The sequence below is a fragment of the Exophiala aquamarina genome (genome assembly GCF_000709125.1).
Source record: "Exophiala aquamarina CBS 119918 chromosome Unknown aczIA-supercont1.5, whole genome shotgun sequence".
Taxonomy (NCBI): Eukaryota; Fungi; Ascomycota; class Eurotiomycetes; order Chaetothyriales; family Herpotrichiellaceae; genus Exophiala; species Exophiala aquamarina.
Genome location: NW_013550583.1, coordinates 282,056 through 305,390, shown reverse-complemented (window position 1 = coordinate 305,390; position 23,335 = coordinate 282,056). Strand labels below are relative to the sequence as shown.

The window sequence follows — 23,335 nt, the reverse complement described above, 5'->3', positions numbered from 1 at the left end:
GATCTTCTCAATAGGCATGGCACCCTTCACAAAGGTGAGGGACAGCAGCGAGGGATCCTTAGAGGCAGCAACCATCAAAGAACGAGATTTGCTTGCGTGGCTTGTGCCGAAGCAAAATTGCGGTGTAGCGACGCTCGTCCCTGTGCGCGCTGCGTGTCGAAAGAAATTCCCTGTGTCAAATCGATGCCTTCGTTAGCCACGGGGGGACAAGGCAGTATAGATACAACGTTGGAGTTGGATCACTTGCCGCTTACTGACAATCTCTCTCCAATGGTATACGAAGGTCAACCGCAACAGCAGGATGGTCCATTTGGGAGGAGAGAGGCTGAGATTAGTGAGATTCTGCATCCGAGTGGGCAGGCGAGGAGCACGGACATTGAGTCCAACAATCCTCTATCCCTGAAGGTGGGCCACATGCCTACCGGAGTGGCAGATACCTGCGACCCAAGTGAGTAATTCCACATAAGTTGCGCTGTTGTTACTCACTTTTCTAGGTAACGTAATGTACAGTCGATCAGCCAATCCCTTTTTTGATCTGGAAGGAGGATTTGATGACGTCCTAATGGGGAATTTTCTACACGACATTGTCAATGCTGAATATTCCGATAATCAGTTTTCTGGAAGCAGCACAGGCATATTGCCTGATGTACTGCATGTTGGTTTCAATGAATTTGCAGATTTCTCCTCTATATTTGGCCACATGCCTGCCGCTCCTACCCATCTGCAACCTAGCACCATAGGAGATATGAATCGGCTCACCAATAGTCACGGCGGAACAGAAACTCCAGCAGTGCAAAGGGCAGTTAACGCCGGTGAGCAGGCTTTCAGGGAATCCATGTGGCTCTGGGATCCTTCGATGGAAGACAACCGCGTCGCGGAGCAGATCCACCTCACATTGCCGGGATATCAGTCCCTCGACGATCATCAAGCGCGAGAAAGTGACTTGGATCTGCAACTTTCTTCAATGAGCCGAGATAAGCTGCTCCTGATGATCCTTGATACGTGTGATCCTCGAGCACAGCGCCAAGTGGTGTCTCGTTTCCCCTCGATGAGTTTCCTCTCCTGTCTCCTTGCCGATTTCAAAGCCAGACATAGTCGACAAATCTCACCTTGGATTCACTTCCCCACAATCGACCTGGAGAATGAGTGCGAAGAATTCCTAGGAGCATTAATTTGCGCTGGGGCAGCTGACTCGAGAAGACCTGAAGTTCGCAAGCTTGGATTCGCTCTACAAGAAGCCGCTCGACTCGCGATAGCGAAAAGATTTGAAGAAGATAACAGGAATCTCCGAGATCTGCGGTCAATGCAGGCATTTCTCGTAGTGCTCAATGTGGGTCTCAATAGTGCATCTCGGCGGAAAATCGAAATCGCAGAGAGTTACACGCTGCATATCGTCACAATGCTTCGCAGAGGCGGTCGATTTCGAAATAGGTGGAAAGGTCGATCAGAGGCAAACAATGAAGACCAGAATCAGGATCTTGAAGTTCGATGGAGGAGATGGGCGGAAGAGGAGTCCTTCAAGAGGCTCGTCTATCACGTACTCTTTCAAGACGTTCAAACCTCGGTGGCACTCTTCCGTCAACCTGTGACCTCCTATTCGGAAATCAATCTGCCTATGCCCTGTGCCGCAGAGATCTGGGAAGCAGAGTCCGCTGAGCTTTGGTGGCAGGAGATATTGAGAAGACCGGGTCAACTGACAATCCCTCAAATCACGCTTCCAGAGTGCCTGCAGGATGGAGGCTTGCTAAGTCTTTACAACATTCAGATTGACATTCAGATGAGTCTGAGGGTAATGGTTTCTAATTTCTGGCTACGCGTATGGCAATCGATTCAGATGCGGCCATTTTTGTCACCAGGGGATAGTGTTTCACGACTTGCTACCATGAGTGCGTCCCACCAACAGCTCGTGGCTGCTGGTGAGGACCTGATTGTGAGGTTCTCTGAAGGCTCATTCTCAATGCATCCCAGTGTGAAAATGATGCTGGAGCTGGCAATGATGCACCTACATGTCTCACTCGAAGACATCCAGCAGCTTGCAGGAAACGAGGGAGAAGAAGGGGCCCGCAAAGCAGCTTCCCGTCTTCGAGCATGGATCAAGTTACCCGAGTCTCGACGTGCTCTGTTTCATGCCGGCCAGATTGCCAGAGCGACGGCTGAATGTCCTCCACAATATGTGCGTGGTTTCCACGCTGTGATGGTTTACCACGCGAGCCTCACTATGTGGGCCTACACGCTATTGGCGACAAGCCAGAATGGCGTCCAAGCAGTGCAAGCTACTCGAATTCATCGCATTGAATATCCAGCCCCTATTGTCTGGCTCGATGGAGAAGAGGTGCCAGAACTAAGGCGCTTCATGCTTCTCGGGACCGGGACGGCTTGTATACGCAAATACACTGCCAGCAATTTTAATGGGAAGGATAATGAACTTGGCGCTGTACCACTTACTGACCCAGCGGAGATCATGGTGAGTATGGCCGGGCTGCTGTCGAGTCGGGATGAGAGCGACTACTATTGTATTCCTATCGTCAGCTATCTGACTAGGCTGATGCATTCGCTGGCCAAAGCTTCTGCTGCCATGAAACTTTCACGCTAGAAGACGAATATGACCAATTATGACCAAATCACTACAAGACCAGGAAACTTTTGCAGACGAAATGTTTCCTTGGCCTGATTGCACACGGCCCTATTTAACTGGCAAGTCATCTATCTATATCAACTAGCTTTGCGCTTATGAGTGCCCTGCAGTAACTCTTTCCTTCGGTTCTCGAACAGCATTGATGAGACATACACCTTGCAAGAGCTGCAACCATTAAGTTCACTGCACCAATGATGGATTCACGGGCGCCACTGAAAACCAGGATGCCTCCAATCCAAATCAGCGACTTGTGTCTGGCTGAGGCCTCGAAGTTCCTCATGGACATCCCCCTGCCCTCTCTGCTTATTGCTCTTCGTCATCCAGATTCCCAGACCGATACCAGAAATCAACACTGTGGCCTGCGCCGCGAGATTCAAGCCATTGCCAATAGGGTAATTAGGGCCATCAAACGGTAGAAAGGCCCACGTTGCAATCAGTCCTCCGATATTGCCAAACATTACGTTTGTGCCGATCGCAGATGAGCGTGCAGTATCACTGACCACGTTTGCGGATACTTGTGCGTTGCACAAGGCACCACCATTGAACGCACCGGTGACAATAATGAAGATAGCTCCATATCGGACCTTAGCGTTCTTACTAGCGAGGAACATCAGATATCCCACCATGACGGGAATGGCGCTATACGTGATGATGACATTTCGACGGTCAGTCCTCCACGCTAGCAGCGCGGAGGCAATGACAAAAACAGCTCCAACGATATACGGTGGGACAGTTAAGAGTTGCTGTCGAACCACGGTATCGGTTGGGTAGATCGTGCGAACGATAGTCGGGGCGAAGAACGCCAGGCCCTGGACGGTGATGCATTCCAGCAAAAAAATCCATGAGGTAACTAGCGTGACAGGATTAAGGACCCCTCGAAGGATCTTGGCTTTGTCGAGCTTATCGAGAACCTCTACCGTGGCGATTCGCTCCGATTTAAGGCGCGCAATGGCCAACTGTTTCTCGTCATCGTTCAGCCATTTCGCGGTCTCTGGTCGATCGGTGAGCGTGAGAAAAGCAGTGAGCGCAAGCCCGATGGTGATGACGCCCTCAATTGCGAAAATCATCTCCCATCGCTTCGTACTGCCGAAGGAGTCAAGGGTCAGAATCGCTGAGGCTAGGAGTCCTCCGAAGGCACCAGCCAGTGGCGCCATGACGACGTATAGTCCAAGGCGAAACGCGAGTTCGGAACGTCGATACCAGCGTGAGAGGTAGTATGCTATGCCAGGTAGCATTCCAGCCTCGAAGATGCCCAGAAGGAATCTCACTGCACAGGCGCTGTGAATATCACGAACGAAAGCGAACGCCACGGTCATGATACCGAAGCCGAGTGTTGTCGCGGGTATGAACCATCCAGGTCCGATCCACTTGCATGCCATGGTGCCCGGAATCTCGAAGACGATGTAGGAAATGTAGAACACGGAGAGGACCTGGTTGTAATGATATCCCTTGAGGCCGAGATCCGTTTCAAATCCGGCGAGCCGAGCATTTCCTGATGAGTGAGTGGCTTATCAGTAACCAAGTATCATGGCTGTGAGATACAGACAATGCTCACCAATATTGGCGCGGTCAATAAAGCAGAACATGTACAGGAGTGCCACTGTGGGGATGATGTAGAAGTCTATCTTGGTACGCAGGCGTCGTTCTTCGACGGGGTCGAAATGCACCAGTGGTTGGCCATACCTGTACGGATTTTAGTAAAGGACCACAGACGCAATGATTGGGGCTCTTTACTCATCGGTGGCCGCTTGGCCAGTCATCCCAACTTTGAGCTCGGAGATGTCGTTAATATTCTGCATCCCTGCTTCTATGTGGGCAGTGTGAGGAGTCTCTTTCGGCTGATGAGTAATGTTGGCCATACTGTCTGAGGAAAGCGAGTTGATCGTGTTCTGTTCGAAGCAGATGAAGTGGGAAGTGACAACTCTTTCTAATAGTCTTGACGTCTGGAGCATCCGGCTCGCTCCCCCATCCTTCGGCTGAGGCACGACGGTGTAGTGGTTTGGAAAGCCGGGGAGCCAAGAGCCGGTAGAGGAATGAGTCCTCGCTTACAAGGTGGATTCGGTGCAGCGTGCGGACATACTACCAACCTCTTTCGTCTTGTTCAACCCGCCGGACGTTATGATGTGTGGTCGGTCCAGTCCAGGAGGCAAGGCTGGGCCGGTATGTGGTGCACCACTTCGGAATCCCCACCTTGGCACGCATAGCCACCTGTTTCCTGGGGTTGAGTACCCACCTTCACTTTATTGAGGTTTAAGCCTATGGTTCAGAAAGGATTCCTCTGACGCGTGCAGATACCCGTTAGTATCATTTGCCGTGGCCCTTGCCGAGGAAGAGCAGCCTTTTAATTGCCTAGAATGATAGGCCATTTCCGTACTCGGAAGATAGAGACAGTGCGACAGGTTGAGACCAATTCGGCCATTTGCAAACGATGCCCGTGTGCATCGGAAAGCAATCTCGACATGGGTCTCGAGGGCCAGGGATCCAGTTGCGGGAGATTCCACTTGGCAGATACAGATAAACTGCGGATCCATGCTTCTCTCCTAGCCTGGGATCAATATTGTCTATCTTAGCGATAAATCAATCAGCATACCTTGCCAATCACGCCCAACAGTCTTGCATTCTTATCTATTATGCTCAACCAGATGGACAGTCTACCGTAGTCCCCAAATCACCCTAACGGCCTCCAATTTCTGGACACATACCAAACATATCCCGAACAAACCCCAATCACTTTAAACGCCAGGGAATACTTCATAGTCTTCCACTAACTTGTCTCAAGATGGCTGCTACAGCTTCAACTGTGGGAGTCGGTCCCCCAGACCGGGACGAGCGCCAGGCGACATGCCCATCAGGTCGAACGAGGACAACATCTCGTTCCCACAAATCACGGGCATGTTGCTCTTGGGGCAAGTGCACAACTTCCAGAGGTATTCCCAATTCACTGGAGACTGTCGAGAACGGCTTGCCAAACTCACATCCCGGTGTGAAGTCGATGAGACTGAAGCCTTTCGTAAAATGATCGAAGATGCTTGTTTTGCCATCGACCAGGAATACGTGAGGTGGGCGGCCACCTGGCCATGTGGTCGGAATGTATTTAGTGATTTCGTCCTCCTGTTTAGGAGGATCACCCGCCTCTTCGTCCTGTATAACGACCGGAGAGACATAGCGGTACCCAAGTATCTTACCAGTCTGATCGTGGAGCCAGTGTCCTTTATCAGTCTCTAGACCAAGATCGTCGCGAGCTTTCCGGCCTGTCTCATCGTCTGCTACCAGAATATTGGCTCCAATGCGCTGAGCTGAAGTCAACAATGGCATCCCAACCTCCACTGCGGCCTTGTTCACCATTGCTGCATTCGCGTGCGCAATTGGTCTTCGCTCAGTATCATACGATTCCAGGAGTTGTGGCCCGCCCCATCCTGACAAGGCAGCGGCGAGCTTCCAGCTTATATCCCACACGTCGCAAATTTCGGTGTTGAGGCCATGACCGCCCATGGGGGATAGTGGGTGCGCTGTGTTCATGAGCTGGGTGCCATCATGCATCATGGATATCTACTCACCTGAGTCCCCAGCCAAAAAGACTCGACCATTTGCCGACCGGAACCTAGTTGCGATAGACAAATGTGAACTCCATTTGCCCCGAACGAGAATCCGATCAACCTTTACGGGGACTGGTTCGGACAAGCCAGCCAGTGAAGCAGCGATGACAAGGAAAGGGTCTGCATCCGACACGTCATCGATTCCGGGAGGCAGCATCTTATGAAGAGTCCAAAATCCGTCACCCTGATCCACGAAGATAGAGCCATCCACTGATAGGGAATGTCAGAACTTGCCCTGCGATCGCAATGTATCGAAATCTCTCGACTCGAAGTGTATAAAGGCCATGTTGACCGCTCTGAAGTTGGGAGTCAGTCAGTCATTGTACCTCTTCAAACATTCGGGGTGGACTTGATACATACAGGTCAGTTCTTGGACCGTCGAGGCCGACAGAGCGTCTGACTGCACTGCGTGCACCATCACAACCAACAACATAATCACTGATGATTTTCAGCTTTCTCCCTTCGGCGTTCACTGCTTCACTGGTCACCCTGTTGTCTCTCCCTCCTGCAACCCTACAAATCGCCAACCCCAGAAACTCTTGATCTTATCTTGCTTCGAGATTTTATCTTTCAACCATTTCTCAACCGCTATCTGATGGCAGCGCAGATAAGGTTCACGTGGAAAAGTCCCATCGTTTTGCTCCTGGCTTTTCTCACGTATCTCTGACGGACTGTCTCGCTTCCATGTTGTGATGAGGTGGCCAGATTCTCCAAGTCCGGTCGTGATGATCTCGTCGAGTCTTTCCGACTCGGGGACGCCCAGGCCTCTCAACTCATCCGCGAGACCAAGTGCCCGGTATATCTCCATGGCTCTGCCCTGTGTGAGTTCCATCTTGGGATACATTGTTGTGGTTGGAGACTGCTCCACCAGAACACAGGGCTGGCCGTGATACTTATCTAATAATTTTTAAGTAATACGACTCAAGAACTTATTTATTTGAGTTAGTACTAATATACTAACTAGTACTAGTAGTTCCATCACTAATATAGCAAATTTTCGAGAAGACTCAATTTTTTCTATTAAAACTTAGATAGTATAGTACTTAATACATAGTATGTACCCTCGTAGGTACATGCAGGAGTACATAGTATCTCAATTGTCGAGGATGCGTACTATAGTAAAATGCAAGGGAAACGAGATAAACGAGGAAAGCGAGAAAAGCGGCACAGGCCCTTATAGGTACTATCTTACCCCGATGTACCTAAGTACATAGGAGCTTAGAGTTTCTTACAAAGTACATAGGTGTACTTTATCTATTTTACAGCAGGTACGCGGATGTGCACCTTCCTGCCCGGGTATGGGTGGCCATCCCTCAACTGCTCACATGTAGAGTCTAAATTCTCTGCTCTAGATTTTGAGGACATCATACTTGCTAAGTAGTACTTAGTAAGTAATCTTGGATCTGTAATGACATACCAATAGATTCCCAATGGTGGCACCTCCAGACATTACTAGATTTCGTGAAAAAATACATATTGTATCATTAATGCCTGGAGTTCTAGAGGAGGGGAAGCAGATTATATCATATCAATTGTATCACTACTTGAAGAGCCGCCCCCCCCGAATTTTCTTCCATCACTCCACCAAAGACAAAACTACTACTACCCAGAAAGAGAACCATTAACTAAGTACCATGCATTTAGAACTATGTACTTAGTATTTTCCGAATTAGTTTCCTATGTCTTCTAGCTTATTACTATGATATATATATTATTCCCCATGTTAATATCGTAAGTCCTTATGCATATATAATTCCCAGATACAGATCTCGCGCTATGCCTAGTGGTGAGAATTCCAACTAATCCAGATAATAAAACAGCGCTTGAATGCATCCTGACCAAATGATGATATCATATCGTTTTAAAAACATTAAATTACCTAAATGATTGAATATGGCGTCTGGTGCAGTTGGTCTGAGTTAATGTTTCTTCGCATCATCGTGAAAATGAGTGTGATAATCGGAGGTGTTTTGAGGTTGGTAAGGCCGAGATGAGTTGCTCTCGTTTACAGCTTGGCCCAGGTGGTAGGCTTTTGACTACCAGTTCCGGTTGCAGTAGTAGTGACACTAGTAGTGGTCGTAGGTCCAGCTGATGTGGTTGTCGAACTGGATCCCCATGACGACGAGGTAGAGGTTGAGCTGGCAATGGTGGTGGTTTTTGTAGAGCTTGCCGATGTGGAAGTAGTGCTGGAGCTGCTGCTTTTGCTAGTCGAACTGGTGCCTGTCGACTTGGTAGAGCTAGCAGTGGAGCTGCTATGAGGGTGCTTAGTGGTACTAGTAGTGATCACCACGCTGCTGGTGGTAGTTGTGGTTGGCTTAGGAGCAGGTGGAATGGCAATGGTCACAACGTATCCCCAGACATCGACATAGGTGATAGTTTGGCATTGATGGCATTGACCAGGAGGATAGTATGTGCCAGATCCAGACCCTGTTGGTGCAGGTTGAGTGATGGTGACGGTGACAGTCTTGGTAGTAGCAGCGGGGCAGCTAGAGGCTGGGGGTGGGGGTGGAGGAGGAAGAACTGTGACGGTCGTTGGTTTCACTGTGGTGACCGGAGGAGGTGGTGGGTGCGGGTAATGAGTAGGGATGGGATAGCATGTGGTGGTGGTGAAGTACTGAGTGGTCAACCAAGTAGAATAGTAAGTGGTTCCAGACTGAGTTGCGATGGCAGTCGAGCAAGGCACAAATGACGTCTTCGTAATCCACTCGGTAGTTGTAATGGTAGTCCAAATATCAGTGGTTGTTGGCTTGGCAGTTGTAGTGGAGACAGTCGTACTGGTAGTCTTCGTATGGGGCTTGCTTGTGGTCGAACTTGAGCTGGTTGACTTGGTGGTTGAGGTGCAAGGAGTAGATGTGGAGCTGGTCCATTTGGTGGAAGAGCTAGATGTATAAGGGGAAGTGGTGGAGGTAGAGCTGGTAGTGAACTTGGTGGTCGATGAGGATGAGCTGGTTGACACTGAAGAGGTAGAGCTGGTGGAAGCGCTTGAGGTGGTATACCAGGACGTAGTAGTTGAAGCCGATGTGGTTGTTACAGCAGATGTAGTAGATGTAGTAGTGCCGTTGGTCCAGCCATCACCATATGGGAGAGCCACAGAGGTGCCGGCAAGGGCAGCAAGGATCAAGGAGAGCGATGTGTGCATTGAGAGTTTCTCGAGTTTCTTTCTTCTTTGACACGAGGGGATTTGCTATTGATCAAGGATGTATCGTAAAGACAGGTACAAGAAGATGCTGAGCAAAGCGATTGTATCTCAAGGAGAAGCGAGTGTGATGTTTGCAGATGCAAAGATAGCGAGTGTTGGTTGGATGGGTTTTTATTTGTTTGATAATGGGAAAGGAAGATAGATCTACCATGATGAAGATGCAGGGGATTACTTATACCTGGAGGCAACAAGGCCGTGATGGATGAGACATTGCTGACCATATGCGGTTGGATGGGTGTGGACGTTGATGGTAATAGTGAGATGGCGAGCGGAGTGTGACGTGAAGGTGTTGTGATGCTGTGCCCACGGCGAACGCGAGAGAAAGTCGGGGAGGAGAAGTCCAGAAACGAAAGGCTGAGTCGTGCAGCAAGAAAAGGCGCAGATGCCGCCTTGCCATCTTCGGTATAGTCTCATGTTCCACTGGCCGAGAATGGAAAGACCCTCGAGCGCGGCTGCCACATGGCCACCGACGCTGTGATGGTGGCATCTCAATCAGGAATGGTGCGCCACTTGCTTGTTTGCCTCTCAGGCCGTTTCATTGGCTGGAGTCCACGTGATGCCAAAACTATTGGAGTATTTTTGGCAACAACTGTCCGGCTATCTTAACGTACCAAAAACCCTCACTCATACGACCCTGCCATCGTCATTACCACACAAAGCCGCCAACAGACCACATCGCCCAATACTACGCTCTTTACTCATGCTAGCTACTCATTAATCAGTTCCGAGACAAGGCTTTGGTGTCTCACGAGGTGTAAGCTTCGTATCCTCGGAGCCATGTCCATCTCAGACCCATCTATCGGCGACCGATTTCCATTGCGCCCAAAGCTGAGGTTCAGCCAGGAACCACGCCACCCTGTCATCCATCGACGTTGTCACTGAGCATGAAAGGACCGAACATAAGTTAAATCGAACTCCACGAGGCTGTGTATATTCCATGTGGAATACCGAGTCGTCTCCCCCAAATGGAGGCCATGGAGAACAGACACCCAGGGGTTCATGACCAATCGCGCCACTGTTCAAAACAGCGAACCCCGGCTACCACCCATCATCTAGCTAACAAGACTCATCCTCCTACATACTCGGTATATCGTACACTTTGACTACTCCACCATGGGTACCCGCTTTGCCTCTAGAACAGTCAGCTGCCTTACGCCTGCGCAATTTTGCACGCCATCCATCAACTCTGCCGTGATGACTCTTCCAATAACTTGCCATTACTGCCATCCTCAACATTCCGAGGCTTAGTGGGATTAGTGGGATTAGTTTTGTTCATGGTCTCCTCTCCATCATGAAGACGTCAAATTGGTTAACCTGGCTTCGACTTGTTGTTTTGTCTCCTAATCCCATAATTGATGACTGCACGTTCATCGAGTCGACACCCAACCAGGGGCATCGTGGATCTCGCGAGCCGCAACCCACACGATTTGACAAGGATGAGTAATAGAAGCAGAATAGAGGTTGACTACTCGTACTACCGCCATCCGGAATCCCGCGCTACGGTCATCCGCACTATCTCAGAATCGGCCATATGAGCAACAAGAATGACCCAGAGTAGCGTGACAATAACGACGTTTAAGTTCCCAAAAATAACCTGAGACAAAGTGAGGTTATCTATTCACTAATCCATGTGTTTGCCATTCACCAACAATGTCAAACTTGAGTCGCACTTCGATGGTTGTCCACAGACTTTGCCTGAAGAACTACCACATCTACACACGCGACCCAGTCAGGTCAAGGCATAAACGCCTGATGCATCCTACATCCTGCACCCCACAAGGCCTCCCAGAGAATCAAACGAACCACAACAAAGTCATGCAACTCTTCGGCGAAAATATTCTGAAAGCTGGACATTCCAACATGGAATCAAGGATTTCTCTAAGCACCACCCCAGCTCACATATAACTCAATAATTGTGAACGTGAACAGAGCTAATTGCGCAAGGAGTGGATGACTCTGATTTACCAAATTGCAATCAGGTTCGTCCTCGGTGAACGTTCAACCATTCTCTTCAAGCAAGCAGGTAAACTCCAAGTATTTGCGGTCTTCGGTGGCCAAACTCACCTCAGACTCCAGCACACCTCCCCCCGAATTTGAAACCTGCCCGATCCAGCGTCTCTGTGACAAGGATACTGGATTTTCTAGATGTCAGAGACGTGGGATTGCGAACTCGTACTCGTACTTCGTATCTGACACCCCCAATTTGTAGCCCTTCCCGTTACATCCGCACGCCTGCCCTGCATGGAAGCCAGGCTTTCATTAATGCATGACCCCACTCAACATACTAGTCATTCGAGGGGTCAATACTTCCATTGTCGTTGTCTGAAGACAAGCCCAGTATCATCCGTCTCAAGCGATGCACGCTCATCAGCACCTTCTGCGAGCCCGGACCGATCAAATCCGGAATAAGTGCTGAGCTTGAGTATACCCTCTATAACTTCGATCACCGCCGCAAGCTTCCTCTTCCACGGCTGGCCGACGTAGAACCTCGTAAGACGCCCCGTTTTATACGGACCAACCGAATCTCCAAATCGACTTATCGACCTATCGTACCTCTTGTTGTCCACTTGAGAGGTAATGCGTCCTTCCATCACGGCTGCGATGCTGCAACTCAGAATCACGCCATAAGATATCAAAAGATTTCTTGGTTGGTAATGATATACTGTCACTGAGGTTGTGAACGTGACTTGCACAGTATCTGTGCAGGTATCCCACTCTAGAAATGTAACCATTGGACCCCGATCATAGAAAGGCTGATAAAGCCGTCGCTTATCAAAGAACTGGTTGATTCGACATGATGGATATTATTTCGTACACTGGTTGAACTAACCCCTGGTTGAAGTGGCCCTTGGTTGCACATTCCCAAGACAGGATGGCGACAATGCAAGAGTGAGTTATCTGAGCTGCTAGACTAGAAGATCAGTTTCAAGCTCGAAAACTGGGGGAATGTGTTCAGAAATCATTGATCAACAAATTTTCAGACAGAATTGAGAAGATAATTTGGCTGGTTTGTGTAGACATTGCATCGGGGTTTGAGTTTTTGAAACCCGAACACCAAGAAAAAGCTACTCTGGCCCCAGCGACATCATCATATCACAAAAGGATGCATGCTTGGGATGAGCTGACCGACCTTTGGCATTAAATCATACGGCGGCTCTTGTTCCTAAGAGAAGTCACTCGGGCTGGGAAGCTGTTAGTCAATATCCGCACCAAAAACATCATTATATCTTTACCTTCAGCGTGCCACGTCGATGCCTCATCTCGTTGACTTTGCGCTTATCATCCTCGAACTTCCTCAACATCTTATGATGCTGTTCCTTCCGTTTCTCGCGCATCTGGAATCTGTAGAAGTCCTCGAGACCTTTATTCTTCTCTTTGTGCTTTTCGGCAAGCTCTTTGATTTCTTCAGCGCGGGCGCCGCCCTTTGAGCCACGGGTGACGGTGATGAAGCCATCCTCGTCCGGCATCTGTCGTTTCCTGGTGTTTTCTCTGGACCGCGCCTCTTCCATTTGTGCATATGCTGTCATGAAGCCGTTCACGCTTCTCAAGAGTTTTTTCCTCGAGGGAAATTTTAAGTGCTTGTGATGTTCGTATCTCGTCAGACCAAATCGAGGGCTGGTGGACTGTGCCGTATCTTCCCATTCAATGGTAGCGCCCGTCTTCACAGCGCGTCGTGCGGTTTTGAGGGTCAGTTCCATGCTCGCGCGATCCACGAAGACCACAATAGCCGTGGAGCCTGTACCGTGGATTTCCGAGTCGAAGACCTTCGGGAGAGAGTATTTGTCCAGCCCAGCCTCCAGTTCTTCCGCCGTCATCCGCTTCCTCTTGCGGCTGGAACGTGTGACTGCAGTGCTGGTCTGACCGGGAGCTTTTTCGGCGAAGTGTACGCTTTCTACTCTGCCTCCTTCTAGCTGCGTCGTAAACAGGTGTCTCAAGGTCTGCACGGTCGCAGTGACAGGGATGTTGACCAAGAATAATGACCTTGGTGCATCTTCATCTGGGATCTGGGGATCATGCGGTCGAATGTAAAGATAGTGCTTTGTTTGTTCGGGGAACGATTTTCTGACCGGTAGATTTATCGGCAAGGCTATACAGCCACCCACCTCTCGTGGGACTTTCGCCATGGCAAGAGGAATATCTTCATGCGGTGTCGCTGTAGAAAAATCAATCTTCCGAGTGGAATCGCGATGGAGATAATAACAAATGCTTGGCAGCGTTAAATCCGATCCACCTCCAACTTCCAAGTGCATCATCAAGAGCACTTCAACAGTTGTCCGTCTGGCTTCGCTACCATCGCAATCTAGAGATCCAAACATGCAGGCAACGAGTATATGTGCCGCGTCGTTCGCGGTACGTTGTAGCCGCTCTCCCCGCTCAATTGGGCCACTAGCAAATCAGTCTTTCCGATCACTCTCTTCTACAGCAACTCAAAATGCCACAGCTCTTCCCATCACGGCCACTGGGCCCCCTCCCCACGCCCCTGTGCCTCAATCATCGCAGTATGGAGACCGGATAGCAGAAAGAAGACGAAAAGCCGAGCTCGTTGAGAAAGGCAAAGAACTTCGAGCAGCCCAAACGGGGAAAACAAGCCCTCTGAAACGGCGCTTCTGGAAAGAAGCCCACGTCAAGGAAGTCCCCGAGGGCTATCAAGTGTACCTCGACAGCAGACCGGTGCGGACGCCGAAAAAATCGATCATCACGGTCCCCAGGTCCAAGCCGCAGCTCGCACACGCGATCGCCATCGAATGGGACCTACTGGAGTCGGCGCAGCAAGCCCTCAAAAACCACAAGATCCCAATGACCTCGATGGTGGCGCGGGCGCAGGACATCCTCGAGGCGGAAGCGAGAGGGGACACGAAGGCGCGGGAGGAGATCATCGCGGTGATGATGCGGTACCTCGACACCGATACACTTCTGTGCTGGGCGCCGGAGCACACGACGCACAACGCCCAGCAGGTCGAGATGCACGTCGACCGCACAGAGTCGCTGCGGGAGATCCAGATCCGGACGGCGAAGCCGATCATCGGCTTTCTCAACACCACCATCTGGCCCGGCGTCGAGCTGAAGCCGACCCTCGACGAGGACAGCATCATGCCAATCCGGCAGTCTGAGATGACTCGCAGTGTCATCCAGGGCTGGATTGCGGGTTTGCCCGCGTATGACCTGGCGGCGCTGGAGCGTGCGGTGCTCGCCGGCAAGAGTCTGCTCGTTGGAGCGAGGTTGCTGGTTGAGTGGAGCGAGGAGTTCCGGGATCTGCAGCGCCATGGTTCCGAGAAGCGCTTTGGGATTGAGGAGGCTGCCGAAGCGGCCAGTTTGGAAGTCCGGTGGCAGACAGGCATGTGGGGAGAAGTAGAAGACACACATGACGTGGAGAATGAGGACCTAAGGCGGCAGTTAGGCAGTACCATTCTGGTAGTCAGTGGACAGAGATAGATGGATAGTACGCTCTGGTATGTAATTGTGCGAAAACTTCAATTGTTGTTATTGATAGATAGCCAGAGGCATCGCTATAAGCGGAAGACAGGGTTCCTTATTTGCAGCAACAAGTGAACCTGGACACACCTTCGGCTGTTCCCCAATTTTTTGCTATCGACCACTTTTCCAGCCCTGATGTCTTTGACCAACGCCCAGACTCAATACTAATAGTCGACATCATCATCGTAATACCTGGGCCTCTCCCTTCTGGCGCGATGGCTCGTCTGGGGCATGATCCTGCTGGAGTGGTGTCGTCTCCCACTTCCAGTCTCATAATCCTTCATCGACCCAGCTGTACCATCATCCCAATCCTCCACCACCCTACTCGACTGGCTCGTCGGCGAACTTAACCCACTGCTGAGGATCCTCCCGAGACCGCCAGACCCGCGAGAGGCGGACTTCGCGAGTCTCTTCTTCTCCTCCTTGTCGTACTTCAACCTCTCGACCTCCCTACGCCCAACGCCACCGGTGTTGACTTTCTCAGACCAGATGCCTGACTTCGGCCCGCCCGGGTACACGCCACGCCGCACCTTACGCTTGCGGTTGAAGTATGTCAGGGAGATGTAAAAGCCGTGCACATGGGAAGGGATCACGGCCAGGAGGAATAGCAGGCAGTTGAAGATCAGGTCCTCGTTTGGTCCGCAGAGGAGGGCCACGGCCAGTGGTGGGAAGAGAACGTTCAGGAACGCGATGATCACCCGTTTGAATAGCGGGACGCGCATCCTGAGTGAGGTTTCGAGTGTATTTTCTTGGCCCTTCTTTAAAAATAATTTATTTGTTGGGCTTTAGGGGTTTTGGTTTTGACAGGACCAAAAGAGACTGGCTGGTTGCAGATATTTTCTGGCCAATTCAACGAGCGCCTTGTGACTCTTCAGATACTGTAGCTCTTTGGTCCTCGGTATTTGACAGACGATACGGTCTCAATCACTATGATATCGTTATAACCCAAATCGGTGCTAGAGTTGAGGACTTCTGCTCCAACGATATGCTATCAAATCCGATAGGACTGGGACGATATCTCGCTATACTTCGGAAAGACTGTGTGGTAGGAAGCCTACTGAAGATAGTAGTACCTGTTTCAGATCCAATTCATCAGACAGACATGAGCGATGCGACGACGAGGAGAGCCATCCAAAAACCTAAACGCATAGCAAAGTATACTTTGCTCCCAAAAAGCCGTTGAGCAGGATATTATGTAGTCATCTCACCTTCTGGACCTCAACAGCTCATTGTGGCGGTGCACACGTTTCCCACTCCACTGTACAGCTCATTCATTACCGTAACGGGTCAAGAGAGCATTGGCTATGAATGCAGGGACTTTGCTAGGTGAGTTGGGCTTCGAAGTAGCTTACCTGGAGCGAGAAAACAAGGCCCTGAGAGGGCTAGTCAGCAGTAAGACGATTGTCGACGAAAAACGAGCCACGCAAAGATATGCACGAAAAACATGGAACTGCCAGGGCTGAGGACGATCGCTGGTACCACACCAATGGAACCAACTCATGGTAAGGAAGGCTTAACACTAAGGCAGTTGCTAAACGACTCGAAGACATTTCGATCTTCAGGAATCCAAGGAAACTAACCGTCCGTGGGAGGAGGTGGTAATCGGCTCTATCAGCCTCATACGTCATTAGAAACCAGCACCGACCACAGGGAAGGAGGAAGCAACTGTGGCTTGTTCGAATCGGAGGAATGCCGATGGTGGGCGAAGATGTGGCTGGTTGAGCGAGCAGGGGGCGCCGAGGTATGACGAGTCACGACACAGGTTGGCGCTGAGGGTTGTGCCAGATCCTCCTACGAGTACATGGTCGTGGGCCAGTAGTGGAAGAGCAATTTTAGACGGGAGTAATGTTGATGTTGCTGATCCCTTCTCTCTACGTCGACAGAGTTTTATACTGTCCTTTTGACCGATTATACTCCGTATGTGTGAAACAAGGCGCAGAGTTCTTGGTATACATGCACGAGATCTCCCAATCGGTCAATAATGAATAGCACTTGTGACAGGCCAACATTCGCCAGCAGGGTGATCTTGCTGTATTTGATCAGAGGACCCTGGAATTTCTTCTTGTTTTTCGATGAGCTATCATAACCTTCTCTGTTGAAGAGTACCGTTGTTGGTGTTTAGAAGGCTGGAGTTTAAGACTCGACAACATATTTTCATAATGTGATTCCAGAATAGAGGATTTGACTTGGGTACGGCCCGTCAGATCACAGGCGCATTTCACGTCAAAAAGCTAGAATAGAACTCAATGAAATCACGAGGGTCTTACACGGCTGCGGGAAAGACGTCAGATTCCAATGGAAAGTTTGTATCGTAGTAGTCCACAATACTTTGTAGACACAATATGTTTGAGATTGTATTGGAGTTCTTCATCTAACTAGAGTAGCGGAATCGAATGTTCCGATCTAGATGCTGACCCGGGGGGAATAATTTTGTTCGTCAGCCATTGTTCATACAACATTAGAGAATAATCATTTGATATTTGGGAGCAGACCCTTCTGCCAGGTGCAATAACTGTCAACTTGGATTTTCAGTCGGACCAGCAGCCGTGGGTGTCGTAGCGTTATTATCATCTCCCTTACCAGGCAGGGGATACGGACTGAAATCTCGACTGCTGGTGCTGAATTTGGACTGTACAGGTGGGTGCTTTTCACCTGGGATACTCCCAGTGCTAGGCTTGAACGCATGATGTGGAAATTCGTGATTGTTGGCAGTCGGCGTGGTCATGGAGCTAGGTTCGGCAGATATCGGACTGGCGATGCTATCTGCATTGCTGTCATTGTCCAGAGTAACAGAGTTGAGTCCGTGGAGGCCACCCTCAATGTCTCTAACCAGTCGGACAAATTCTTCTGGTACAAGCCCACTCTCTCCAGTTCTTGGGTCTTCTGCTACCAACCAGCCTTGGCCATGTCGATAAGACACTAAAATTATCTGTCCTTCTTTCAGCGCCAATTCGTTTTGATGCTCGCTTTCGAAATCGAACAGTGCGACGGCTTTCCCGTGCATCTCTTCGTCCGGACTTGCGATTGTAAAGGAATAATCCTTGGAGAAGCGCGCATCATCACCGACTTCTGAACCGTCATCTTCTGACATGGGTTCTTCAGTGGTGATGACTGGTGACGCATTTCTCTGTAGAGGTTTGGCAAAGTTCGAGTCCCGGTGTTGAGGTTGTCGAGGAAACCGCAGATTGTGATTCTCATAGGTCTCCACGGCTTCGCCAGGTCCATTCATTTCATCTTGATGGCCTGCAGCCCCAACGAGAATACCAGGGTTGGGACCTGCTGCTCCGGGTGACCGCCCTCTCTCATTAGACTTGTGCTTTTTATGTCGACTGGTGGTGACAATCGGTGATTGAATATCATCGTCCTCGCTGTAAGGCGGACCACCATCATTGAATGTCATGGCCGGTAAGCGATCGCGTTGAGTTAAGGACTGGCTAACTTCTGATATCCAGGGCGGTGTTGCCGACCACTGTCCTCTTCCATCTTCCCAAGTCGAGACGGCCGGATCGGACAGCCTCCTGGTTTCGCTGGCTGGAGTAGACAGGCCTGATGGTATAGGAGGCGGGCCATAATGTAAGGGATGGGTTGTTAAGTAGGCAAAGTCTCTCACTAACGTGTAAGGGAGACTCGAGTGAAAGGCAGGGAAGACGTGGGAGACGGGTCGCGATTGATGATTAGGTTGAGAGCCTCTTGAAGCTGTGGAATAGGATGACATGCGACGTTCGGCATAGGAGGTTGGTCTCTGTGAGCTTGTCCTCCGAGGAGTGGGGGTGCCTGTGATTAAGGGAGGTAATGAGGATGTTGTTGTGTTTGTCGCAGCGAGCGGCGGTGACATGGTAGGTGGTGAGGCCGTTATGGTGGCCATGATGACCGACAGAAAGGACGAAAAGAGCGGTCGCCAGAGATGGCAGGTGACAAAGAAAGGACTGTAATCGATGAGAGGGCGAGGAGAAGGGTCGAGTCTTTGAACGAAGGAGCGCGTGTGCAGGACAATTGAGCTGAACAGGGCGGCTAGTTAGAAGGGCTAGAAGGGAGGGCGCTTGGTGGTGGGTATTCGCTTAGTTCGATTTGCGACAAAGGCGAGTGTCGAGACTGAGCGGGAGGCGTGTGAAGGATAAAGATGGAGATATGGGAGGTTGAGATAGGATGGGCTGGGTGGAACCGCAGCACGCGGTTAGTTGGGAGAGGATGGATAAGGTGTATGGCGGAGAAGAGAGATGGATTGTGTACAGGACCGGTTGTAAAGGTGCCTTTGGGCGCTGTTGGTTGGGAGGGAAGTGAAATGACTACCGATCAGTAGCGTGAAGGCCCAAGGGTGGTCGATGGCTGTTGGAATTGTGCATAGATCTAAATATAGCGTGGGCCGAAACAACAGGGTCGAGGTAGCCAATGTAGTTCAAGGTGATGAGAAGAGCACTACGATTAATGTAGCAATAGTGAAGACTCAAGAAAGCGAGGTGCAGGTGAAGTTGACTCTATAATACGATGAGGCAGCGGCTTAATACGACTTGCGGAGGTGAGATAGAGCACAACCCTACGACCTGTACTAAGCAATTAGGTTGTTATAGTGGTGGTATCTAATTCCTCAAGGCCGGAAGGAATGGGAATGAGGAGGCGTGGTTGAGCCCGAAGTAGTACCCAGCTGAGAGGGCGCAGGCACTAAACGGGTACATGGGGCAGGTTAAAGCCCGGCAATCGGCCGAACCAGCGAAGTACAGTAGTCGGTACCTCGTACTCGGTACGGAGCATACCATCTGCCTAGTAACATACCGAGTACTGGCAACTTGTCCTCTAAACGGGCAGCCAGACTCGCCGGATTGTTATTGCTGGGGGCTCTTGTTGAATCATATGCCAGGCGGTAATTATGGAGACTTCCAGGCCCCAGGCGGGAATGTGACAGTACTCGTAGTCCTACTCATAGCAGTCAGCCCAGGACTCGTGGCTGCTACTAGTACCATGACCAGAGCCTCAGACGCCAGTGTTTCAGGTTGCGGTGCCTAAATCAATTAGGAATCGACGCTAGTGAGAAGAGGCAACTCAGCCGACAGAATAAGTTCTGCTCTATCACGTGATCATGACCCAAATTTGGACTAGACAACTTTGCTTCCCAGTAGTTCCATGGCCAGCACCACAACATGTAGTTCAAGAACTAACTCATACTTCATGCGACACGGAGGTTGGTATTCAGAGCAACATCAACCACTTCCATCGAGGTAAGATACCCTCGTCTATGATGCATCCTGTCTTCTCCCTTTTATGATGATACGCAATATTGGAGCTGTCCTATTCAACTTTGAGGAGACAACTTTTTTAATGGTTGTTTCAACCGCACCTGATATCCCAACTTCAAATTTAGATATTCCACCCACAACGACCTCTTCTCGACCAAAACGGCTAACCTTTAGTTTGTTAAGTTCTTACCATGCCAAGTTGACACCTGACCGCTTTGCGATCCCTCCATTGCCGTCATGTCGGGAGACCCTCGGCTTGCGCGCCTTCAAAGGCGGACTGCCACACCTCAACCCTCTCCGACCCCAGTGCCTTCAACACCTCCATTCCAAGAACAGTCCAACCCACAGAACACAGTAGCCAGCGTCGATGGCACCCTCGATACACCTACCTCCAGTGCTTCTGCCGCACGCCCAACCGAAAAAAACAACTTCAAGCTAAAATTCTGCACCGTGTGTGCATCCAACAACAATCGAAGCATGGAAGCGCACCTCCGTCTGTCGACTTCCGATCACCAATACCCCGTAATATCCTTTGGAACAGGCTCATACGTCCGCCTACCCGGGCCATCCATCTCGCAACCGCAAGTCTACAACTTCAACACAACCTCATACACCAAAATGCACGACGAGCTGCAAGCGCAAGACGCACGGCTATACCGCAACAACGGAATCCTCAACATGCTGGACCGCAACCGCAACATCAAATGGGGGCCGGAGCGGTTCCACGACTGGATCGTCGGCGCGGCGCGCATGGACGCCCTGACACGGGGTGACAAAGGTGCCGACGGCGCGGAAGGCGGCGTCGTGGATGTGATCTTCACGTGCGAAGAGCGCTGCTGGGACGCCGTGGTCGACAACCTACTCGACAGGGGCGCTCCGCTGAACAGGCCCGTACACGTCTTCAACGTCGACATTAAAGATAATCACGAGGAAGCGCTTGTCGGAGGCGGCGCGATCCTCGAGCTCGCCGACGCGCTCAACGAGGCTGCTAGCCAGGAGCGCCAGGCTAATGGAGCCTCTGGATGGGAGAACGGGACGGGCGCCGCGAGGCTGGGCTTCGACGAGCGTGTCCCTGATATCCTCGCAGCTTGGCAGGAACGGTGGCCCAATCTCCCTGCTCAGTGGACCTTGTCTTGGTTTTAGAAAAGAGGCGGCCGAGACGGAAGGGATTTTTCTCCTTCGCCGCTGGTGCCTTATCTTTGTCTTGTTATTGAGCGATGGCGCTGGTGGTGTTTATACCAATACGATTAATAGGAGATGAAATTCGAGAGATGACAGATTACAATGTCAATGTGGATTTCGCGCTAAATGTCCTCGTCCTTCTCGACTATGTTGTGGTGTTGATATCTATGACGACACTCCTTGCTTTATCATCAGACAGAAAATCGTTCTGTCTGCAAATGGCACTGTACGAATCATTTATCCTCGTAAACCCTCATCTCAAAACAAGCACCACATTTCCCCCGGGCCGCCAAAAGACAGGATTTGCGCTATAACTTCCCCTCCCGCCCCTCCTTCATGACATCTTTCCTCCACGCAACCTCGACTTCTCGAGGACCCTCCTTGCTGAACTTGACCAAGACGACTCTGTCCTTCTCGCCGCTCAATCCGCTCCCTTTCAGCTCTGGGCCAGGCTTATCCAAACTCAAGACCGACCGTTTGTCCGGTCGGCCGAACTGGGCACCGATGGGACTGATGAACTTGTCTTTCCAGGGCGGACTTCCACCACCGGTCTCGATCAGACGTCTCAGTTCCTCACGTTTCCGTAGGATCTCAGCATCATCGTCAGTCTGGCCCGCCGCCATCCCACCCTTGTCAAATATCTCACTGATCAAGAACAACAGCAAGAACTGAGGCGGGAAGAGGATGATCTCCCCGCTTCGCGCGCGGTTCAGCCAGTGGGCAGGCGGGGCCCATTCAGGGGCCATCGTCTCGACTTTGTCGCCGGTGGCTCGGACGCTGGGGTTGCCCTTCTCCTCGAGGCCGACGAAATAAAGGTACATCTGTGTGGTGAAGCGCTTGGGGACGTTTGGTGGTGTTACCCAATGGGTGAATGGGAGTAGACGGTCCGTATCCAACACCGCGTCGCTGGAAAGCGACCGCAACCACGACTGGAAATCTGTCTTGCCAGAGTGGACGGCCTCCCGACCGGATTTGCGTTGCTCGCGAGAGACGGAGAGAAGAGAAGGTGCGGAGAGTGATGAGCGCGCCAGCAGAATTCCCGTCTCCTCGAAAAGTTCGCGGATCGCGCCGGTGCGGTAGGCGATGCTGTCGAGGTGGCGGTTGATGTCGGTCGGCGTGGAAGGGAGAGCGCCGTCGGAGGCCTCGAGATTTCCTCCGGGGAAGACGTGGGCGGACGGGAATGCTGATGACGTTTGGACCCTGTGGAGAAGGAGGACTTCGTTGCTCGGTGAGACTAGGATGATGCTGGCTGATGGCGATGCTGGGGCGGGCGCTTTGTGGTCAGAGTACTCCCGTACCTCGAATTTGGACTTGGGCTTGGTCTTAGACATGGCTATGTGAAGGAAAGGGCGGTGGCGCTGGGAGAAAGGAGAAGTGCCGTTGAATTTGTGAGGCGACGTTGTATAGCTTCTGTATCTAATCGGAGCTGTGTCTCTGACTCTGTGGTTGTGCCGTGGAGGACTTGAAGATAGTTGTCCCAGCTGCTGTACCGAGAGCCGAGGGGGGTAAGATATCGAATGGAAAGTCTCTAGTAATCTATTGAGATTCGGCGAAAGAATGCTTGTATGCCTGGTGCAGAGAGAACGCAAGGAAAGGCTTCTCATCTGGGGTAAGAGCGAAGGAAAGTACTACTAGTACATGTGTGGTCAAAGGCGCGAAACACCGAGGATGGGAAAATGATAACAACAATAAGGCTTGATGACACAGATCGTGAGCCGAGGCGATTTGGGTAATTACTCGTCCCTTGTTTCTCCAACGGAGTTGAGCCAACCATGGATAGCCGTTTGCAGACTGTGCCTCAGAGTCTCAACAGAAATACTCATACAGGCCACGGGTAACGAACGACTTGGCGCGGGGACGTGAGCCGCTCCCGAAGCGCGCCCGAGGTTGAACGTGCAAGCTTAGCATAAAATATTGTGTAGCACCTGAGGATATGCAAGCGAGATACATCCATAAGAGGACAAAACAGGATGGCAGAGACCGAATGTCGACACATTACTTCTGTGCATTGACTAAT

The 23,335-nt window shown here is 50.9% G+C and overlaps 11 protein-coding genes across 11 annotated transcripts; 3 read left to right on the top strand and 8 right to left on the bottom strand.

Annotated features, from left to right (window-relative positions):
- Positions 1-562: 562 nt before the first annotated feature.
- A1O9_06781 (uncharacterized protein) lies at positions 563-2,593 on the top strand (the record flags this gene model as incomplete). The annotated part of the gene is made up of 1 exon (XM_013403728.1): positions 563-2,593. The coding sequence occupies one exon, from the start codon at positions 563-565 to the stop codon at positions 2,591-2,593; it is 2,031 nt and encodes a 676-aa protein (XP_013259182.1).
- Positions 2,594-2,835: 242 nt separating this feature from the next.
- On the bottom strand, positions 2,836-4,494 carry A1O9_06780 (uncharacterized protein; the record flags this gene model as incomplete). The annotated part of the gene is made up of 3 exons (XM_013403727.1): positions 2,836-4,127; positions 4,191-4,318; positions 4,370-4,494. 3 exons carry the CDS (start codon positions 4,492-4,494, stop codon positions 2,836-2,838), a joined length of 1,545 nt encoding a protein of 514 aa, XP_013259181.1.
- Positions 4,495-5,386: 892 nt separating this feature from the next.
- A1O9_06779 (uncharacterized protein) lies at positions 5,387-6,175 on the bottom strand (the record flags this gene model as incomplete). Its single annotated transcript, XM_013403726.1, has 1 exon — positions 5,387-6,175. The coding sequence occupies one exon, from the start codon at positions 6,173-6,175 to the stop codon at positions 5,387-5,389; it is 789 nt and encodes a 262-aa protein (XP_013259180.1).
- Positions 6,176-6,715: 540 nt separating this feature from the next.
- On the bottom strand, positions 6,716-7,075 carry A1O9_06778 (uncharacterized protein; the record flags this gene model as incomplete). The annotated part of the gene is made up of 1 exon (XM_013403725.1): positions 6,716-7,075. The coding sequence occupies one exon, from the start codon at positions 7,073-7,075 to the stop codon at positions 6,716-6,718; it is 360 nt and encodes a 119-aa protein (XP_013259179.1).
- A 1,161-nt stretch (positions 7,076-8,236) lies between these two features.
- A1O9_06777 (uncharacterized protein) lies at positions 8,237-9,370 on the bottom strand (the record flags this gene model as incomplete). The annotated part of the gene is made up of 1 exon (XM_013403724.1): positions 8,237-9,370. One exon carries the CDS (start codon positions 9,368-9,370, stop codon positions 8,237-8,239), a length of 1,134 nt encoding a protein of 377 aa, XP_013259178.1.
- Positions 9,371-12,651: 3,281 nt separating this feature from the next.
- A1O9_06776 (uncharacterized protein) lies at positions 12,652-13,554 on the bottom strand (the record flags this gene model as incomplete). Its single annotated transcript, XM_013403723.1, has 1 exon — positions 12,652-13,554. The coding sequence occupies one exon, from the start codon at positions 13,552-13,554 to the stop codon at positions 12,652-12,654; it is 903 nt and encodes a 300-aa protein (XP_013259177.1).
- Positions 13,555-13,744: 190 nt separating this feature from the next.
- Positions 13,745-14,863, top strand: A1O9_06775 (ATP synthase mitochondrial F1 complex assembly factor 2; the record flags this gene model as incomplete). The annotated part of the gene is made up of 2 exons (XM_013403722.1): positions 13,745-13,780; positions 13,829-14,863. The coding sequence occupies 2 exons, from the start codon at positions 13,745-13,747 to the stop codon at positions 14,861-14,863; spliced, it is 1,071 nt and encodes a 356-aa protein (XP_013259176.1).
- Positions 14,864-15,069: 206 nt separating this feature from the next.
- On the bottom strand, positions 15,070-15,627 carry A1O9_06774 (uncharacterized protein; the record flags this gene model as incomplete). The annotated part of the gene is made up of 1 exon (XM_013403721.1): positions 15,070-15,627. The coding sequence occupies one exon, from the start codon at positions 15,625-15,627 to the stop codon at positions 15,070-15,072; it is 558 nt and encodes a 185-aa protein (XP_013259175.1).
- Positions 15,628-17,420: 1,793 nt separating this feature from the next.
- On the bottom strand, positions 17,421-18,770 carry A1O9_06773 (uncharacterized protein; the record flags this gene model as incomplete). The annotated part of the gene is made up of 1 exon (XM_013403720.1): positions 17,421-18,770. One exon carries the CDS (start codon positions 18,768-18,770, stop codon positions 17,421-17,423), a length of 1,350 nt encoding a protein of 449 aa, XP_013259174.1.
- A 1,603-nt stretch (positions 18,771-20,373) lies between these two features.
- On the top strand, positions 20,374-21,279 carry A1O9_06772 (uncharacterized protein; the record flags this gene model as incomplete). Its single annotated transcript, XM_013403719.1, has 1 exon — positions 20,374-21,279. The coding sequence occupies one exon, from the start codon at positions 20,374-20,376 to the stop codon at positions 21,277-21,279; it is 906 nt and encodes a 301-aa protein (XP_013259173.1).
- A 347-nt stretch (positions 21,280-21,626) lies between these two features.
- A1O9_06771 (uncharacterized protein) lies at positions 21,627-22,649 on the bottom strand (the record flags this gene model as incomplete). Its single annotated transcript, XM_013403718.1, has 1 exon — positions 21,627-22,649. One exon carries the CDS (start codon positions 22,647-22,649, stop codon positions 21,627-21,629), a length of 1,023 nt encoding a protein of 340 aa, XP_013259172.1.
- Between the last annotated feature and the right edge of the window lie 686 nt (positions 22,650-23,335).